At 42.1% G+C, this 19,150-nt stretch overlaps 1 protein-coding gene across 4 annotated transcripts in view; it reads right to left on the bottom strand.

The window, feature by feature from the left end:
• Positions 1-19,150, bottom strand: part of Prkn (parkin RBR E3 ubiquitin protein ligase) — a 1,202,830-nt gene that overhangs the window by 745,986 nt on the left and 437,694 nt on the right. For 3 of the 4 annotated variants that reach the window (XM_041680299.1, XM_041680302.1, XM_041680303.1), the window contains exon 4: positions 4,705-4,826. In XM_041680299.1, coding sequence (XP_041536233.1) covers positions 4,705-4,826 — 122 coding nt within the window. The remainder of the gene's footprint in view (positions 1-4,704; positions 4,827-19,150) is intronic. The other variant, XM_041680301.1, reaches the window with a different exon arrangement.

Here is a 19,150-nt window from a genome sequence, read left to right on the forward strand (position 1 = left end):
TAACTAAAGTCCCGGTTCAGCCAGAACGTTAAAGGTCTCTGAGACTGCTTTGGACTGCAAGAGCAGGTCCTAGGAAAGTTGTTGAAACAGTGGCATGAGTCATTTTAAATTACCCATTTAACTGCTCAACACTACAACCAGAAACAATAGCAATGCACAGGGCAGCTCCTGCTGTGCTCGCCCCTATCTCATTCCTGCATGGCCCCAAGTGGGTAATCTTTGAAGCAGTGGTTGAGAAATTGAATGCCTGCCATGTGTTTTCAATCAGCTGTGCTCACTGCTTTCCAGCAAGCACTCACACTTCTAAAGATGATCTCCATCTAGTTGAAACCCTGGGCAAGGTCACCGTGAAATGAAAGGGATATTTTGTTTTGGAAATGGTAGAGAACCTGGTGTGTGAGCTGATTCTCAACTCACTTGCAAGGTCATGTCAAAACCTCAGACTCCAATTTCCCCATAGGACAGAGATGGCTAATGTCCATCTTCCTTGCCCGTTTATTAGGGGCAGCACATGAAAGGTGAAGTGTGGTTTAAACCAATGTGTGAACGACCCTTTGCTGTCACATGCCCAGTGTCCTTAGAGTTGAGGAGAACTGGCATCATTACTGAATATCTAATAACAACAAAACATGTAGAGGTGATCACAAAGACATGCTACAGGCCACCACTCTGCAGACTGGTTTCTCTAGACAAGAGAAATGAACACATATGTTTAAAAGTAACTCAGTTAGCTAAGATGATTCTACTTTTTCTCCTTCAAGAATTCTTTTGTAGATATTTTTCAATGAACTGCACACACTAATTGATTGCAATTGGTCACCTACTTATGATATTATATTCTCAAATTTTCATAAAAAGAAAATTGCATAAGCTGCTGAATTTTTTGAAGAATTGGAAAACGAAACCGAACAGGTGACTATTATTTATATAAAAATCACCCTTCTTGACCTGCAGGATAAGCAGCAGTTCCACTGCCTGCCACTGAGTGCGTAGTTGTCCTGTGAGAACTGTCATTTCAACGACAGACCAAAGCACTGGATCTCTTCTGCTGTGGACCGGTTCCACTACCTCTGAAATACAGTTGAAGAGGAACAACACTGGACTCTCTTGTTTAGACACTTAACACTTTGTAAATGTGTCATAAAAATCAGAGGAAAATATAGATAAGAAACCCAAGTAGGGAAACTATCAAACTGTTGCCAACACATCATAATAAGGCTTTCAAAAGGGCGTGGCTCTACGAAGTCAATTATGAAAGCTCAGAAACAGAACCGACATTCAACATAAACTGCTTTGTGGTGCACAGGTAAGAGAGAGTGAGCTTATGGGGATAAAGCAAGGAACAGGGACAGGCTGTCAGGCCACGTAAAGCACACAGATGGAATAGTGCACAGCAGAAGGAGAACTGGAGCAGTGATGATCACGGAGGACATCTCAGGCAGTCCTGGGGACAGCAGGTGAGATGGGGCAGAGTGCCACCTCTGGACTGACACACATGGCTCTCGGAAATGGTCCTGGAAATCAGAGGCTGGAACTTCCTCTTAGAGGACGGTGAAGCTCCGCGAAGCTGAAATCCTAGCTGCCTCTGATCCAGTGAGGTAGAGAAAGCATCTGTTCTCTGAAAGGAACCTGCGAAAACCTAGATTTTCACACCAGCTCACAAACAAACATATATACAAGTAGATATATATGTATGTAGACGGTGACAGAATGATGGAGGAAAGAGGTTGACATTTTTTGATGTGTCCTGAATGCTGTCTTAAGCATTCTTTATATTGACATAATCTCCCTACCAAAGATACATCCTGTCATGTCAGTGAAGAATTTTCCCCAAACTGACAAAAGCAGGACAAAGGGAACTGGCTGTGCTCCAGGGACGCTCTGGCTCCACAACCATTTTTCAACCAGACGCTACAGTGCCTCTCTGACTCTGACTGGATCCTTATCTCACCCAGGCTCTGGTCATCATCAGCATCTAACATCAACCTGCCATGTAGTGTCTACCATGCTCATCTTTGTTTGGATACAGGGACACAGAAGCCGCAAGGTTTTGCTATTTTTCTGTTGGGGTTTTATTTTTTGTTCTCTATTTGTCCTCCATAAAGCACATTTTTCAAATGACAAATTTCATATAAAATTATATACTTATGACTATCTTGATTAAATCAAAACAGAACATTCAGCCACAGTGAGTCTTATTCCACATAGCTTGCTGTCTATTAGCCAGTGTTACAGTCTGAGCCCCAGCATCTTTCCCTCCCCTGCCGTCCCAGACCTAACTACACACTTTATCACAGGCCTGAGTTTTGTGTGTTGTCTGTGTGATCCTTAGGTGGATATTCATTTGTATGGAGAAAAAGAGCAAACTATCCTCAGAGCTTAATATAAACAAAACAGTCTGGGTTCACACTCAGCCTGCCTAAATTCTGGTTTCCATGGGTAAATTCCCGGGTCCCTTTAAGACTCAGCTTTCTCAAATCAAACATGGGGTTACCGATGACACCTAGAGTGATGTTGAGAAATAAATGATGCAGTGAACAGAGAGGGCAATCGCTTGCCGTTTGCATTAAGACACACCAGGAAGTAAAGACACCTTCACCACTGGGAATGATGCAGTGAACAAAGAGAGGGCAATCGCTTGCCGTTTGCACTAAGACACACCAGGAAGTAAGGACACCTTCACCACTGGGAGCCATCAGGTTAAGGATACACAAAGAGGCTGCGTGTTGACTTAAGATCAGCAAAGGAGAGGAGGAGGTGGAAGAACACTCCCATTGGACCCACGCAACCTGCTCTGAAGCAGGAGTCCTGTTCAGTGAGCCTGCTAGAGAAGGTCTACTGTAATAGCTTCAGATCAAATGATATGGCTTCTCAGTGGATTTCATTATTTAGTTAAAAATACTGTATCCTAGGTAAACACTGAATCACAGGTTTGAGGAAACAGACTCACGGTTTCTCCTTTATGCAGGATGTTCTCTTTAAACAAATCCCCAAATTCTCATTGATCAGGACTTTCCCTGACTCCCTATCTCCTGCACAGCAAACTCCAAGCAGCCCTCATCACTGGGGTCTACATCTGGTACTTGGGGTACTTATCTCCAGCTGAGCACTGACTCCCTTGGACTTTGGGCTTCTCTGCCTTTGCTCTCACGGCTGTGATAATCAGATGTTCCAAACGCTACTGCCCTATGCCTCATCAATATCAGTCTACTGTAACGCCCGGCATAGCTCCTGGGGAAGACCAGACTAGGGCAGGAAAAGAATAAAGAAAAGACAAACTCAGGGAGACACATAGACAGGCTGAGATTGGGTGGACTGAAATCTCTGACAGAGAAGCTTCAGGAGCCTGGAAGCTCAGGGTGTTTATCATATACGTTGAACAGAGTGGGTGGGGGAGTCATTGTATACAGCTAAACGTGGAGGTGATTACATACAGATAGATAAGGAGGCAGGGCAATGGTGCACAGCAGATCGAGGGAACAGGTTTAGTCTGGGTAGGAGTAGTCTCTGTAGGGGAGCAGTCCTCAGGTTGTAAATATCCGGGGGCGGAGAAAGCAGTTGGAGACATCTTCTGTATACGCTATCAACATATGTACATGGACAGAAAGAGACTTTACTGTCCTTCTGCGCCTCCCCGTGAACAGGAAGGCTTTGGCATTTTCTAGCAGGTCTGAGGCACTGGAGTCTTGACATGGCCAGCTCACGTCGACAGCACACGTTCACGCAGGACTTCACAAGTCACATGGAACCCTTTCAGCAGCTGCTCTGATATTTTATATCAAAGGCGGAGAGACGTTTTCTCAAATGAATACTCAGGCTCCAGCAGCGATCCTGCCCGTGTCCATGCACACAGCTACAGACAACAGGTACGGAGGAGGTGGCCCGGGTTTCACCAAACTTCATTCACAAACAGTGGAACTGAAGTGTCAGAGAATGGCCCGAGCACACACTGGTGCTCATCCTTTTATTTTCTTCCCCAGTGATTTGAAAACATGAGGACGACTCTGGGCCAGGATGCAAGAAGGTGAACAGGTGTGGCAGTGCTCACTTTGGTACCACTGCTTTCAGTGCGGACACGGGGGATCTACAACCGCCCTTACTCCTACTACTATTAGTGGAAAGTTGTCACGTAATCAATCAACCTCAGCGTACTGTTCCCAGGTGGGCCTCTAGTGTATTCTAATGTGTAGCCCAGCTCGCACCACACAAGTCCGAACGCAGCACATTTCCAGTTCTCAAATCCCTTCAGAGTCTCTTCCACAAAATAACCCCTTCACATTGTGAGGCTACTACGTTTATAACTAGGCTCTACGCAAACCTGAGCTGAAAAAAAAAAGATATAGATTTTGTGTGTGTGTGCATGCATGCATGCATGTGGGGATGTTTGTGTGTGTACATGTGAGTGTGTGTATATGTGTATATATGCACATGTATGTGCATGTGCATGTACGTATGTTGTGTCTGTGTCAGGGAGATATGGCTGTGCTATGTAGCAGCTGAATTTACAGAGCAGAAGAAAGCTCAGAGGGAAGCTATATTTGACATGAAATTTGAATGTCATCAGCAATCACAACCTCTCAGAAGAACATTTTACTTTCCACGTGGTGATGCTCGGACAGAAACAGGGAAAGGTGGCTCCACGGAGACAGGTTTATTAATCCAGGCAAGAGCAGCCGTCGGAGGACACTGCCCTTGCCTCCTTACCTGGGCCAAGGTCAGGGTGGCTTGTCTGCAGGTGCCGCACTGAACTCGGAGCTTTCCAGGCTGGACTCTGTGGCAGGGACCTTTGCAGTAGACATAGAAGCTGTTGTAGGTGGGTTTACCTGCTGGAAGGAAGCAGAGAGAGTGTCCAGTCAGTGCTGGTCCAAAATGAGCCCAGACACCCTCTATCAAAACTTGTCAGAGGCAAGCCACACAACAAACTCCACGGGAACATGTAGTGAGGTTGGAAGAATGAACATTTCCAGGAGGAGACAGAAACTTAGAAAAATTAGTTTTAGGTTGAAAAGAATGGTGTCCTCTCTTCTTGCCAACAGCCCTGTGACCTACTCATCAGAGTATACAGCTTGCAGCCAAGAGCCTGGCCAGAGTGTTTGCACACCAGGAAATTAAACTCTTCTTTGCTACTGAAGTCTGGGAAGAGGACAGGAAATTCCGAGTCTGGGAAAGTCAGAGACCGCAGCCCTGAATTCTATTTCATGCTTCTGTACACAGCAGTGAAGACTCAAGATAGTTTCCTCTTAGAATTGTATCTGCACAGCCAAGTTAGCCTTTCCTCATGATATGCGTGACTGGACCGCAGCTGTTGGGTTTCTAGGGAACACTTGACAAAATTCAGTAATACATGAGCCCCAAATCCCATGGAGGTTGGTGGGTCCTGCAGCCTGTGCAGAGGTGCAGCCTGTGCAGTTGTGCAGCCTTGCAGAGGTGCAGCCTTGGCAGATGGTGTGCAGTCTGTGCAGATGTGCAGCCTGGGCAGAGGTGCAGCCTTGGCAGAACTGCAGCCTTTGCACACATGCAGCCTATGCAGATGGATGTGCAGTCTGTGCAATTGTGCAGTCTGTGCAGAGGTGCAGCCTGTGCAGAAGTGCAGACTTTGCATTTTGCTGACTCTCTCTAGCTGGACAACTGCCATTCCAGCATAGTATTCCCAAGAGTAAAAGGTGAACATAAAATAAATCGATCTAATCAAATAATTTCTCTCAAGTGTCAATAAACTCAAAGTGCCACTCCTTAAAATAAGGAAAGCTCATGGGTATCTGATGCTTCTGTGTCTGTGAAGAACTGACTAGAAGTTCTTAGGGTACGATGATTGCTTTCTAAATTACTAAGTTCCCCAACTTGTTAAGTTTTGATCATTATCTAACTGTTGCTAGGGGGTAGGATACAAGATTGTCATGATGTAAACGTGTTATATTTTAATAATCATCAGAAGCATCTAGGAAGAATAAGTATTTCTTATGATCATGATTGAAATGTTTTGGTCACTCAAATGCATATCATATTGTTGACTGGAAACGCACAGAGATAATGAGAAAACACCAGAAGACCCTGATGTTTCTTTACTCAGCCTTATTCTGCATCTGACAAAACTCTGTGAGGTAGATGATAGAATAAGGAGCACTCTGAAGCATCTGTAATACATTTTACAGTGGCCCCTCCTCAGTGATGAATACTTAGCTGTCAGTGTGAAAGGGAAGACAGACTAAAAGAACATGTTTGCATTGATGCAAAATGTCTATTTTGACACCTCTCTATGGCTTTAGTACCTTTTGGGCAAGATATACAAGCTATGAACATTCCATTGTTATCAGCAAATATAATTATTACATGAAATATATGTAGACCATAATTGAAACACAGCCATGAGTCAGTGTTACAGTAATTATAACATAATAAGTGATTGACAACCAAAAGGTCACAGGAACTGTGACAGCTCTGACCTGTGTTAACCCTGTGAAGGATTTTCAGTTTCCTCACTGTTAAAACTTATCAGCAGTGGAGAAAAATTGAGTCCCACACTTTTAATTACTCTCTGGGAAACTTAAGCAATAAAAATAGAGAATGGGTGATAGACCAGCCAAAGCTTCCCAAAGGGGGTCTGGGCAGTGTAGGCAGAGGAGATTACCAAGTGCTCAGTATTAGAGGAGCCTTGCTGAAACTGCAGGGCCTGCAGTCTCTTCCCTTCCTGCATAGCAACAGCAATGTCTGTGGTGTTGTTTCAGCTAATGATGCATCAGGGGAAGACAGGAGCCCTTCCACCCCTGCATGTTTCAACCCTCACCGAGTCCTTGAGAAGACACAAAATGCAGGATGCCATGTGGGTGCCCTGGAAGTCCACAGGATGACACGCAATCCATTACACCTTGCTACCCGGAGTCAGCCGATTAATAGCCAGTCTAAGGGAGATCAAGGTCAGGGCAGTCCTGGCTGAAGCACATTTCAAGCTGTTGGCTCCATTCAGGCAAACAGTTGAGGCCTGTTCAGGTGAATCATGAGAGCCCTGCACGGAGTGGCTTCCCTACCTTGCTGACAGTGTGACACAATTTACAGTGGGCAGGTTGCTTTGTGTCCTGCTGTGGCCTGGACTATACTGGGCGGGAATGAGAGCAAATGCCCCATACCTTTGTGGGCAGGGTTCCCATTGTCTTGACTGAAGAGCCTGCAGCTCATACTCTCACACAGAGTCATCTCTCCAGAGACAACAGCAGGGTGATCCTGTGAAAGTTCTCAAAAGCTTCACCAGGGAGACAGCACTGCTAGTCATTAAAGGGTCATCTCCCATTCCCCCTTCCTTCTGGACCTTCAAGATCTTTTGTTCTAATCCCTAGGTCTCTCCTTCATTACCCAAAGTAACTGAATCAGCTCATGTTTACAGGATGTACTTCTTTTCATACAATAAGCTAAGACCTACAGAAATGTTTAAACTGCATATAAGTTAAATACCATTATTGTAGTTTATCAATTATAGTCATTTTGGTAGGAATCTTCATGTATCTATACCACAGAGAGATACACAGTCTTCACATACATACTTCTGACTGCAACCTTTATCATTAAGTTGAACATTTAAGGATGTCAAGCCTTAAATCCTCCATCATCCTGATGGTAAGGGTTTTTAAAACATGAAACCACAGAAGTTTTAAAATAATTTGTCTATTTAATACCTCTAACTATAGATTAAGGTTCATCAAGTTTTACATAACACAGCAGAACTTTGGGGTGGTGTTGTTACTGTGCAAACCCCTGGGGGTTGCTGTGGGACAATGGTCTGTACCCTGTCACTTGTATTTTAAATAAATGCTGACTGACCAGTATCCAGGCAGGAAGTAGAGGTGGAGTGGTGAGAATTAAGGGAAAAGGAAAGATTGAGTCCGCAGTCATCACCCAAACACAAAGGAAGCCAGACACAGAGCAAGCAACATGTGACTGCCTCACTGAAAAAGGGACCAAGCCACATGGCTAACACAGACAAGAATTATGGGTTGATATAAGTTATAAGAATTACTAAATAAGAAGCCTGGGTTACTTGGCCAATCAGTTTATAATTAATGTAGACCTTGGTGTATTTCTTTGGTTGAAGGACTGGGAAGGACAGAAACCTCAGTCAACAGAATGGCATGCCAATGTAGGGCTGACCAAATACACTTAAAAGTCTGAGAGATCTTGTGAAGTTATTCTAGATAGAAAAGAATAGAGTTAAGCATGACTTCTTGATAACAACATTTTCTTGGGTGGGCTCTGGTTGCTAGAGGCAAGCACTCTCATTGAAGAGAGGCTCCTGACTCAGCTTTAGCTGCAAAACCTTGCAGCATGAGGCCATCTAAAATCCAATAAAAACCTGAGAGAGCTCGAAAAGGAATTCTAGACACAAAAATACAGAGTTTAACACACCTTCTTGTTGTTTGCTAGCAGCATGCAACAGCTCTTTTAAGAGAGGTTTTCCTGATTCAGCAGTAGCCATGCTGTTTTGAAATGCTGGCTTTCTGGGCAATGCCGCCAGCACAACCTCTTTTTTTTTTTTTCAGGAGACCGAGCATTGAAATGGGGTTTGTGAGCAACGTACTACAACTTGTTTAATGGCAACATAGACCTGCTGTGTGCCTAAAACTGGGGCAAATGTGCATGGCTTGCAGAGGTGGTGACCGGACTTCCACCATGTTGGACTGTGCAGAGCAAGCAGAAAATACTGTATATACCCTAGTAATGCTGCAGCTTAAGATTTTAAGAAGCACTTTGAAGTTTAAAAAGCACTCTTGGACAGAAAAGAATCACAGATACACAATAGGACAGATTCAGATATAAAAGAACTCTAAATGAGTCACAGTGTTTGATAAAGGTATGTAGGTTTGAGAGAGAGAAGAAAAAGAGTATAGAGAGTTAGAAAAGAAGGTAAAGTTTTTAAAGAGACAAAGAACAGGCAGTCATAGATTAAAAGGAGTAAAGAAAAATAAGTCACAGAAAGATGGAATACGCAAAGAGAGTCTGGATTATGTATACTATTGTCTTTTCTTTACATTTTTTGACCGCAGAGAGACATTTGATTCTGGGGTACTTCTAAGCTAAGCCAACATATATATTTTAAAGGTATCTTGATTTCAAAATATGGATCTAAAGATATGTTGCTTTGGAAAAGAGGTTCTGATTTTGTTTCCACAGAGGATGAGAATCTATGGATTCATTCCAGACTAATGTGGTTTGATGGACCAAGATCCCCTGAAAGATTTCCTTGAACACCCTCAAAAAATTACTTCACCCAAAATAAATCATCAGGAAATCTAGAGAACTATGCCCAAATTCTAAAATATTGTTTATACATGTTTATTTACATTTAAAAGGGGATGTGCTATAGAGATTTGCATGGGTATGGATCTTGGTTTATTGATACAGATTTAAGGTCAATTTTGTTATACTGTGTATATGTATTTCTGCTCTTGATTAAGGTACTGTGTTGGTGCAGCTCGTTTAACATGCAATGTATAATAAAGCAATATAGATAAACAGATAATCATCTATAATAGACAAGCTTGTACTCATGTTAGTTCGATTTGCTAGATGTAAAGAGATGCATTTCAGATGGATAGGCATTCTTCAAACCTTTCAAAGACTACAGAATATGGCATTTAAAATGTTTTAAGAACTCGGGACTTTTCATGACAGTGAGACACATCTGCTCCCGGTAGCACTGATCTACTTCAAGAGGAAGATGGCATCAAAGAGGCTCCTTATGGAGTTGGTTAGCCATTTGGATAAGAAACTGCTCTTGCCTGGACTGCTTGATGAACTGGACATGTAGGACCCACAGAGAAATGACTGTTGTACTTGCCTAAAGGTGAGACGATCCTTCGAGGGTTCCTGCTTTATGAAAGAGTCTGCTAGGCATTCTGCAGGACACAGAAAAATATGACTGAAAAACTGCCAATATGGGCAGAACTGTCTTGGAAACTTCCTGCTTTGTGGAAAAGTCTGCTGAATACTATGGGGGAGTAGGCTAAAGATGAATGCCCCAAAGGTATAAAAGAACTTTGGGTGACTGTCCAGTCAACAAGATGTCTCTGTCAATTCTAGAGTTTTAGAAGTTGCTTACAATGAACTTATTGCTTACTTAGGTAATGTTATATCCTTCTGGAGTCTTTGATGGAGTTGAAGAATTGATAGTTATAGTTTTTCTCAGTTATGATAAAAGATAAAGTAGATATAAATATTGTAGCTTTAATTCAATATCTGTTTTTGTTATATGTAATTTTACTATGTTAAAGTTAAAACCTTCCTTTCATTTAAACAGAAAAGAGAAGGTGATGTGGGATTCCCCTCTGTATGCTGTGAATAACATTGGTTAATAAAAGAACTACTTTGGGTCTATAGCAGAGCTATAGGGGAACAGAACTAGGTGGGAAAAACTAAACTGAATGTTGGGAGAAAGGAGGCATAGTCAGAGAGAAGCTATGAAGCCACCACTAGATACAGATGCACTGAAACTTTGCTGGTAGGCCATGACCTCATGGCAATGCACAGATTAATAGAGATGGGTTAAATTAAGATGTAGGAGTTGCAAATAAGAAACTAGAGATAATAGGCCAAGCAGTGATTTAATTAATACAGTTTCTGTGTGATTACAACAAATTGGCATCCAACGTGGTGTTGAGCAAATCCACTTAAAAACCTGAGAGAGCTTGGGAAGTTATTCTAGATAGAAAAGAATAGAGTTAAGCACAGCTTCTTGATAGCAGCATTTTCTCAGGTGGGCTCTGCTTGCTAGAGGCAAGCATTCTCATTTAAGAGTGGCTTCCTGACTCAACTTTAGTAGCAGAACTTTTAAGCTTTAGCTGAAAAATCTTTTAAGAGGCCCTGTAATGAAATACTTAAATGGTATTGATAAAAGGCTGACTGCATTCTTTTTGGTGGTGTCAGAGATCTTGAAACACCACAGAGTTGTGGCAATAAACATGGCTCTGGCCAGTACCTCTGCCATGAGGCTAGACTCTCAGAAAAAAGCGAAGAAATAGGATAGATCCAGCCATAAAAGCCATGGCTTTAATCCTAGCCATATTGATTAGCAAATTAAAGACTCATGTGGTCAGAAAAAGAAAGATATACAGGAAAGATAGATTCAAAGACAAAGAAAACCTCTAAATGGTTTACTGCGTGTTTTAAAATATGTGTAGTCTTGGGATAAAAATAAAAGGATAAAGTCCTTAAAAGTAAAAAGAAAAAGAGAGTAGTTCGGTGTGGGGGCACACTCCTTTAATCCCAACACTTGGGAACCAGAGGCAGAAAAATCTCTGTGAGTTCAAGGACAACCTGGTCTACACAGTGAATGCCAGGACTGCCAAAGATAAACAGAGAAACTATGTCTCAAAAAACCAAAAATTAAAAATAAAAATAAAAGAAATGAGGGTTAAAATAAAGCCATGTAAAGATGGAAAATACATAGAGAGTCTGGATACTGTATGTTATTGTCTTGTCTTTAAATTGTGTGATGGCTGAGGAAGTAGCAACAGCTGCTAAAAGATATTTGATTATAAATGCTGCTGGATTAAATATATATATATATATATATATATATATATATATATATATATATAATGCCTTACCTTCAAAATTTAAGTCAAAGGGTTATGTTACTTTGGAGGAGAGGTTTTGTTTTTGTTTCCACAGGAAATGAGAGGCTGTGGATTCATTCTGGGCTAAGAAAAAACAGGTTTGATCAAGGAAGACTCCCTGAAGAATCTCCAATAGGAGCAGATAGCCCAGATGATCCAACATTTCAGAAGACCTCTGTTGGAGTTTCCTCTGAGTTCTGCATCTAGAACGGTTTCAAGACTGCTGGCTGAGATGATCAAGCCTCACAGAATTTTCCAATCAGGACTTGACCATAATCTTAAATTTTCTTTAGTTCACTATAAGATTATCATCACCCCCAATCAGCAGGAAGTAGCCTTGAAAACTATACCCCCATTCCCCAAAAATTGATTATGAATATTTTCCTTTGTGTAGAATGTTGGTTACAAGTTGTTATGGATAATGGTCAGGAAAAAAGCTAAACAAAGGAGTTTCGATTCAGAGTTCTTGTTTTTAAAAATGAGGGAGTGCTGTGGAAAAATGATCTATACTCTATCACTTATATTTTAAATAAATGCTGCTTAGCCAGTAGCCAGGCAGGAAGTGGGGGGGGGGCGGACAATGAGAATTCTGGGGAAAAAAAAAAATTCAGCCTGCAGTTGTGGCTCAGCCTCAGAGGAAACAGGATAGCAAGATGTGACTGCCTCACAGAAAAAGGTACCAAGCATCATGGATAACGAAGACAAGAGTTATGAACTAATATAAGTTTTAAGAGTTAATAAAAAGCCTGAGCTAGTAGGCCAATCAGTTTATAATTAAGGTAGACCTCTGTGTGTTTTCTTTGGGAGTGAACGACTGGGTAGGACAGAAACCTCTGTCAACAAGGGGTGACATCTTGAAACTCTGAGTCTCCATGGAGAGGCCAGATGAGAGGGGCCACATTCTAAACTTCACCTGACTGGAGATACCTTTTTAAAGGATGCATCTCAGGAAACTCCATTTCTCAGAAAAATTTTGGAACCTAGAGTAACCTAAACTACTTGTGTCTATATCAAGAATTCTAAAATATTATTGGAATATATGGTGATGGTCGTGTTCTGACTTCCTGTCTTGAGAATTCTGTTCCCAGAGAGTCGTAAATAGCATCTGTCCTCTCCTTATAAGGCCTGCAAAACAAACGAAAGTCTAATGCCACCAAAGGTCATGCTGAGGAAGCAATGAGCTTATTTATAGAGCATGGGTACCCCAAAGCAGTTGAGCTAGAAAGTCTTCTTTCAGTGACAGCCCAATAGTCACATGGATGGAGGGCCCTTCCCAATTAACCTCCTCCAACCTGTATATGCAGACACTACCAGATGGATACATCAGGCGAGGTGCAGTTATGGCAGAAGGTGACTGGAAGGAGCAGTTCAAGGCTCTGGTGAGCGTCCTTTGACCCACAACTCCCTCTTTTGTGAGGAAATGTCAGCAGTAAACAAATGCAGCAAAGACAGATTTCTACACAATGAATGTGATGAAAATAGAGGCTGTTCTGACTACACACTATGGTCAAAACCTTCATGCCAAGCCATACAAGTTGACACAAGTATTTCATTGTATGCTATGAAGGTTTGCCCATTAGACAATGGTTTTTAAAAGTATAAGATAATACTGCTTTCATTGAGCTTTATTTTTATCTCTACAGAAAAATAAAGACTGAGATCCTTTGAAAGGGTGCATGCTTTTGACCGCTGGCTTCTACCATCCTCTCTGCCTTCTACTTCTGTCATTTTCCCTGGTTACTCTCGCCTCAGAAATGCAACCACTCACCAAGCTTTCTTGTTACATTTATATTTTTTCTTGGTCTGAAAAAAACTGCTGAAGGCCTTAGTAACGTTCACAGGTTATAAAGCCCTTATTTTTAAAATTATGTACTGAACTTGAAAGAGCACAAGGAAGAATATATGGGAGGGTTTAGAGAGAGGAAATGGACGGGAAAGGTGGTATCACTGTAATCTCAAAAATCAAAGAAAATGTTGATTTGCGTTGGTACTTGTAAATCAGCACAACCCTAACAGCCGTCACTTTAAGGACATTTTAAATTTATGGCTTAAAACCTAAAGAGTCATTTTAATCGGACAGGTATTTATCCTACATAAACATATGAAAGTATCATATAAAACATTAAATAGAACTCTGCCACCATAGATGCCTTCCTGCATCTGCCTCATCTGCCACACGTGCAGATGCTGTGTGCCCAGCAGCTCCCTGTGACTATGAAGACCTGGCAACATGACTAGAGACTTCTCTTTTTGGTTTTGTTAACTTTAAAAGAAACTTCATTTCAGAAGCTGCATGTGGGCAGCAGGAGGCAACACAGAAGACAATAAAACACAAGTATGTCTAGGCACATCTCACTCAATACCAAGGACATGGACAGCCAATACCAAGGAAAGAGACTGGAACCTCACCAAAAAGTCCAGCCCCTCACTGTTAACTACTAATATAGAAACAAAGTGGGGAGGAGGGGAAGAGAAAGGAGAGCTTGGAACTGGAGGCAATGGAGGAAGACAGAGACAGAGGCTCCTGGCCACTTAGAGCCGGAGCACAGCAAGGCTGCTCTTTCGTGCAGTGCTCTGACTTCTTCCACAGGGACTCAGTCTTCACACGGGCTTCAACGACAATCCTCAATGTCCGACTGGAATGAAAATTCTTGCTAGAATTATTTCCTTCATTCTCCAAATATATGATGATTACATAAGGTATCTAAGAGCACACAAATATGCGGCTCTGCACTGCCATCTCTGAACAACTGTCTTGTCCCATGCCACAGAGCCAGCAACGGCATCCTAGCATGGAGCATCCTGTTCAGTCTTTGTCCAGCTTCCCTGTCACTACGGCTGGCACTTGGTATCTCTACCTCCATCTCTCTTGCCCACTTCTGATAATAGCCTTATGACTGTTTCTTAAATATGAAAGACTTCAATATTATCTGCACAAATGGCACTGTTTATCAGATATATTCCACACAACTGTTTCTTTAGTTTGCCACTTGCTCCAATTGCACAGGAAGGAGATTCAGTCCTAGACAACTCCTGCAAGTCTCTTTCAGAATGAACATTCCTAAGCAGTAACAGGGATCTGGGGACAGAGGACCGTACAGGGTAAGGGATCTTCTTCCTCATCATCTTCCAGAATTCCTGCTGTTGCATGGATGAGTTGTAAAGCTTTAGCAAGGGCTTGATCACAGTTTCTGAGTATGTCTCATGAGCCAACTACTAAAACTGCAACCTGATCAAGATCAATACTGTCATGAAGTCTAGCAGAAATCTCTTTGTATAACATGAGGGGATATAGTTTTTATGTATTCCAACCTTAACCTTTGACAGTTCCAGCCTAAACAATGCACAGATTGTCTAATATGGTTCCACATTAAATCCACACAGTAGAGACTTCCTGAATCATCTCCTCTGCACAGTGCCTCACCTGAAATCACCAAAGGATGCAGAATCCATCCACGTGTATCACAGGTAAATCCCAGGGGGTAAACTGCTCAGCTTGGCAGGTCAAACGTGGGAGCATCATCATTCGCCTAGAATCCTCCCCCTAGAGAATATAGCTAACAGTCCTGGGAAGGCCATTCATCAAAAGATAAAGGATGCCATCCTTCCAGCCTTCTTACTTCCTGGTCCCGGGAAGTGACTGTCTCCATGCCATGCCTAGTCCTCTAAGGACTCGACACTCTCTGTACGTACCACTGACCTAGGCTTGTTCTACTTCTCACTTGTCACACCTTTGCCCGTTCTCCCTAGGGATACAACCACCCAGTGTGTACTATTCCATTCTGTTTCAATACGGCCCCGACGCTAAGAGAAGGACCTGGCACATCTGGTGGTCAGCACATTCTCCTACATCATCAAGGGCTATAAAGGTTCTAGGTACCAGTGTAAAGGCAAGCAGCAACACAAAACACATTACCAAACACTTAGCATAATGAAATTGTCAGGGTCAAATTGCCAGGTGTGTGGCTGTAGGCTCAAGATCTCAGCTCTGGGTGTGTGGAGGCAAAATGGCCAGGAATTCAAGACCAGCTTCAATTGTCTCCCCATCCCCTGACAAGAATCGGAGTCTGTGGATTCATCCCTAGATGAGATTCTATTAAGGAGGGCAGTGATGCATCAGCACTTTCCATTCCAGTCCACCTCCACTGAGTTATTTAAGCCACCTGAGTATAACCACACTATTCTATGCTTCGCACATCCCTATGCTTAACTCCCGGGAAGTCACCAAGGTAATGCTGAAACATAAACAACTTACAGTTATATTACCAGCCATCCAATACATGTGCTCCTAAAATAAGTTAAGCCATCTCTAAGGAGACTACCCTTAAAAACTTATAACTTAATTCTCAAGTTTTTCTGCTTGGGTTTTTAATTAATGTATTTGCACAATAATTTCATCTGGTGAGGCAAAAACGGCTGATTAAATGTAATGCCTTTGCTTGATTTCTTTTCGGTTGTTGTTGCCAATTTATTTCTTCATTATTCATTTTGAAAGTAATAAAGAGATCAGATCTCCCAAGTCAAGATAAAATTGTAGGGTGAAGCATAATTTGAGTATTGTGCTCATGCAAATAAAGCACAAAGCCAAGCAGAAAACATTTTAGATGCTCATTTTTCCTAGAAACAGGCAAGGGGTGAGTGCCAGCAAAGTCATCTACTACAGAGGCTGTTGGGACCCATGGTTAGATCAAATTATTTACACTTCAGACAACTGCATAGGCAGGACTAAAGGAAATATCTACAGCCCCAGATGTGTGCATCTTCACTGACAGAGGACTGAACAGCTATGCAAACCTGAGCACATGTTGCCACTGCGAGCCATCTACTGACTTTATCACCATCTTCTTATCTCCAAACCTGAGATGTACCAGTCTGCAGGCTATGGTAAGGATTTTAAAAGTAGCAATACAGGTAAAGACTGGCACAGCGTCTGGCGAGTACACATTGTCTGTTCTTATTTATTGCTCTGACATTAAGAAAAGTCAATCCCACATCCAAAGGACCATTTCCATCATTTTATATTTCTTACATAACACTTATATCTTAAATCTACTCTAAGATTTAGAAATTATTCTTCATTAATTAATTTTATAATTGCTTCATCCCCAACCAAATCCTTTGCAGTTCAGCAGTGGTGTGGAACATGGTGCAAACCCTTAAATTTACTTATAGCTTACTGGGATCATTTTTCCTTATGATGGGAGGGTTATGAGTACACTGTATTTTTTTCTTTCCTTTTTTGATTTTTCAAGATAAGAACTAGCTCTTGTAAAGCAGTCTGGCCTCAAACTCACAGAGATCTGTCTGCCTCTGCCTCCCAAGTGCTGGGATTAAAGGTGTGCACCACCATCACCCAGCCATTGTATTTTTAAAATGGGTAGGAACAGGAAGCAGTTTCACAAGTCCATTCTAGCAGGTAGATACACTTAAAACACTAAGTCCATATAAAACAATAACTGTCATATTTTGCTATTAAAATGAAACTGTGAAAGATTCAAAGTAGGTTCCAAAATTCCATTTTAATGGCCAACTTGTCAAATTAGTGATTATCCTTTGAAATCAGGTACAATCATCAAAGCTTCACCACTGAGCAAGCAGGAGCTCCTAGGATAAGTGATATCCCCAGAGCAGCAGCCAGGTTTGAATGCATGTCATATAAAGAACCCATTTTCCACCCCCTGCAACCAAATGATATGAACTTTGACCCAGGTGGCAGATTTTAGTAACATGATATGGGATGTTCTGTATATGTGTTGTTTTACTGGTTGGTGAATAAAGATACTTTGGCCTATGGCAAGACAGAATAAAGCCAGGTAGGAAATCTGAAGAGAGAGAGAGACGGGGGTGGGGGAGTAGGGAAGTCAAGGAGATGCCACGTAGCTGCTGAAGGATACAGACACCAGAACCTTACTGATAGGCCATAGCCTCATGTTGATAGACAGATAAATAGAAATGGGTTAATTTAAGAGGTAAGAGTTAGTTAATAAGAAGCCTGAGCTAATAGGCCAAGCAGTGTTGTAATTGATAGAGTTTCTGTGTGATTATTCATGAGTGGCCAGGAAATGAAATAGTAGTCTCCACCAACAGGGACAGACTCCACAACTGTTAAAAACTTGGATTTTAACACTGCTTAACTGATATACATTAAGTTTGGCAATCACAAAAGACATCTCAGCTCCTGATTATCCCCCACCTATTACCAATATTTTTCTTCTATTAATGCTAAAGCCTTCATGGAAATTTCCATTACCACATTCAACAGCGGTGCTCAGGGTTAGAAATTTGCAGGGAGGAAAGTTCGAGCTTGTTCTTCATGAATGATGCATTTCCATCCGACTGGCTATCCACCCGAAAGTAGCCCAGCATGGCAGGGCGGCCTGGTCACAAAGTCATCCTTTTTCCTGGTACTTAAGATTTATCAAAATTGACTTATTTAAGTTTCCTATTGTAAATGTTCTGGGTATTAGGGAAAGAAACCCATTAAGTAAATGAGCAATCAAAACGGCCTTAATGAGAGACTACAGCAAGTGTGGTGTGAGCTTTCTCACTCCCACATCCTGCATCTGATTTCATTACAGCAGACAAAATACGTAGCTTTGCATAAATACTTTAAATATAATGTACCCTATTTACTCTTATCATTAAACACGTCTCTTCAGCTTTGGATGCTCCAGTATCGTGTGTGCCCTGTACCAAATGGTAAGACAAGACACGTGATGTTAATAAAGCCTATCTTTCCCATTATTGATTTTGGAAGCCTTTGGTAGGTTGTGATGTTACTACCTGTTAGAATGGGAGAATTGTTTTTCTTTACTGATACAGTGATTAATTATAAACATATGGTGATGCTCGGTGATGGGAAAAACAACAGTGATCTGTTCTCTGGGTCAAGCCAATGATGCTGAGAGTGATAAATGCTTCTAAAAACACGGCATAAACTCCAGGAATGAGATCCTGACTCCAAAGGCCTCTTGGGGTCCAGGGAAGATGTGTCTGTATACTACAGCTGGCTCAGGAGTCCCCACTGTCGTGATCTAAACACTTGCCCCTCTAAGGTCCTCAGGCTGAATGTCTATAGGGCAGGGAAGAACTCCACTTCTGTAGTTTTCCATACTTCAAACAGATCTCCTCCTAAGTTTTCAGCGGTTCGTGAGTAGAGTTATGTTACTGGCGTCATGTTTCCGACCCCTGCCTCTACCTTTAACTCAGAAGGGTCTGGAGTCAGGTGAATAAAAATACTCATCTCACCGAGAGATCACATCACTGAGGATCTGGGGATACTCAACAAGCTCACTAGGACTCCGTGCCCTGAGAGCTCAGGGAGGTACTAGCCTAGGCTGCTACATGCTTCCCTCAACTGTCCCCTCTTCCTAGACATGAATTGGTGCCTGGATTTTATCCCACTGCACCCTTATAGGCCAGTCCATTGTAGGGAAAAGTCCCGCCCCTTAGGGGGCGTGTTCGCTTCGGGCTAATGTTTGCCTATATATTTGGCGAGCGTGCTCCCAGCCGCTGCTTCTGCTTTCCTGGTCTCTGCTGGAACGGTG

The sequence above is a fragment of the Microtus oregoni genome, unplaced genomic scaffold (genome assembly GCF_018167655.1).
Source record: "Microtus oregoni isolate MIOR12 unplaced genomic scaffold, Mior012 000033F_ref0000390, whole genome shotgun sequence".
In the NCBI taxonomy this organism is placed as follows: domain Eukaryota; kingdom Metazoa; phylum Chordata; class Mammalia; order Rodentia; family Cricetidae; genus Microtus; species Microtus oregoni.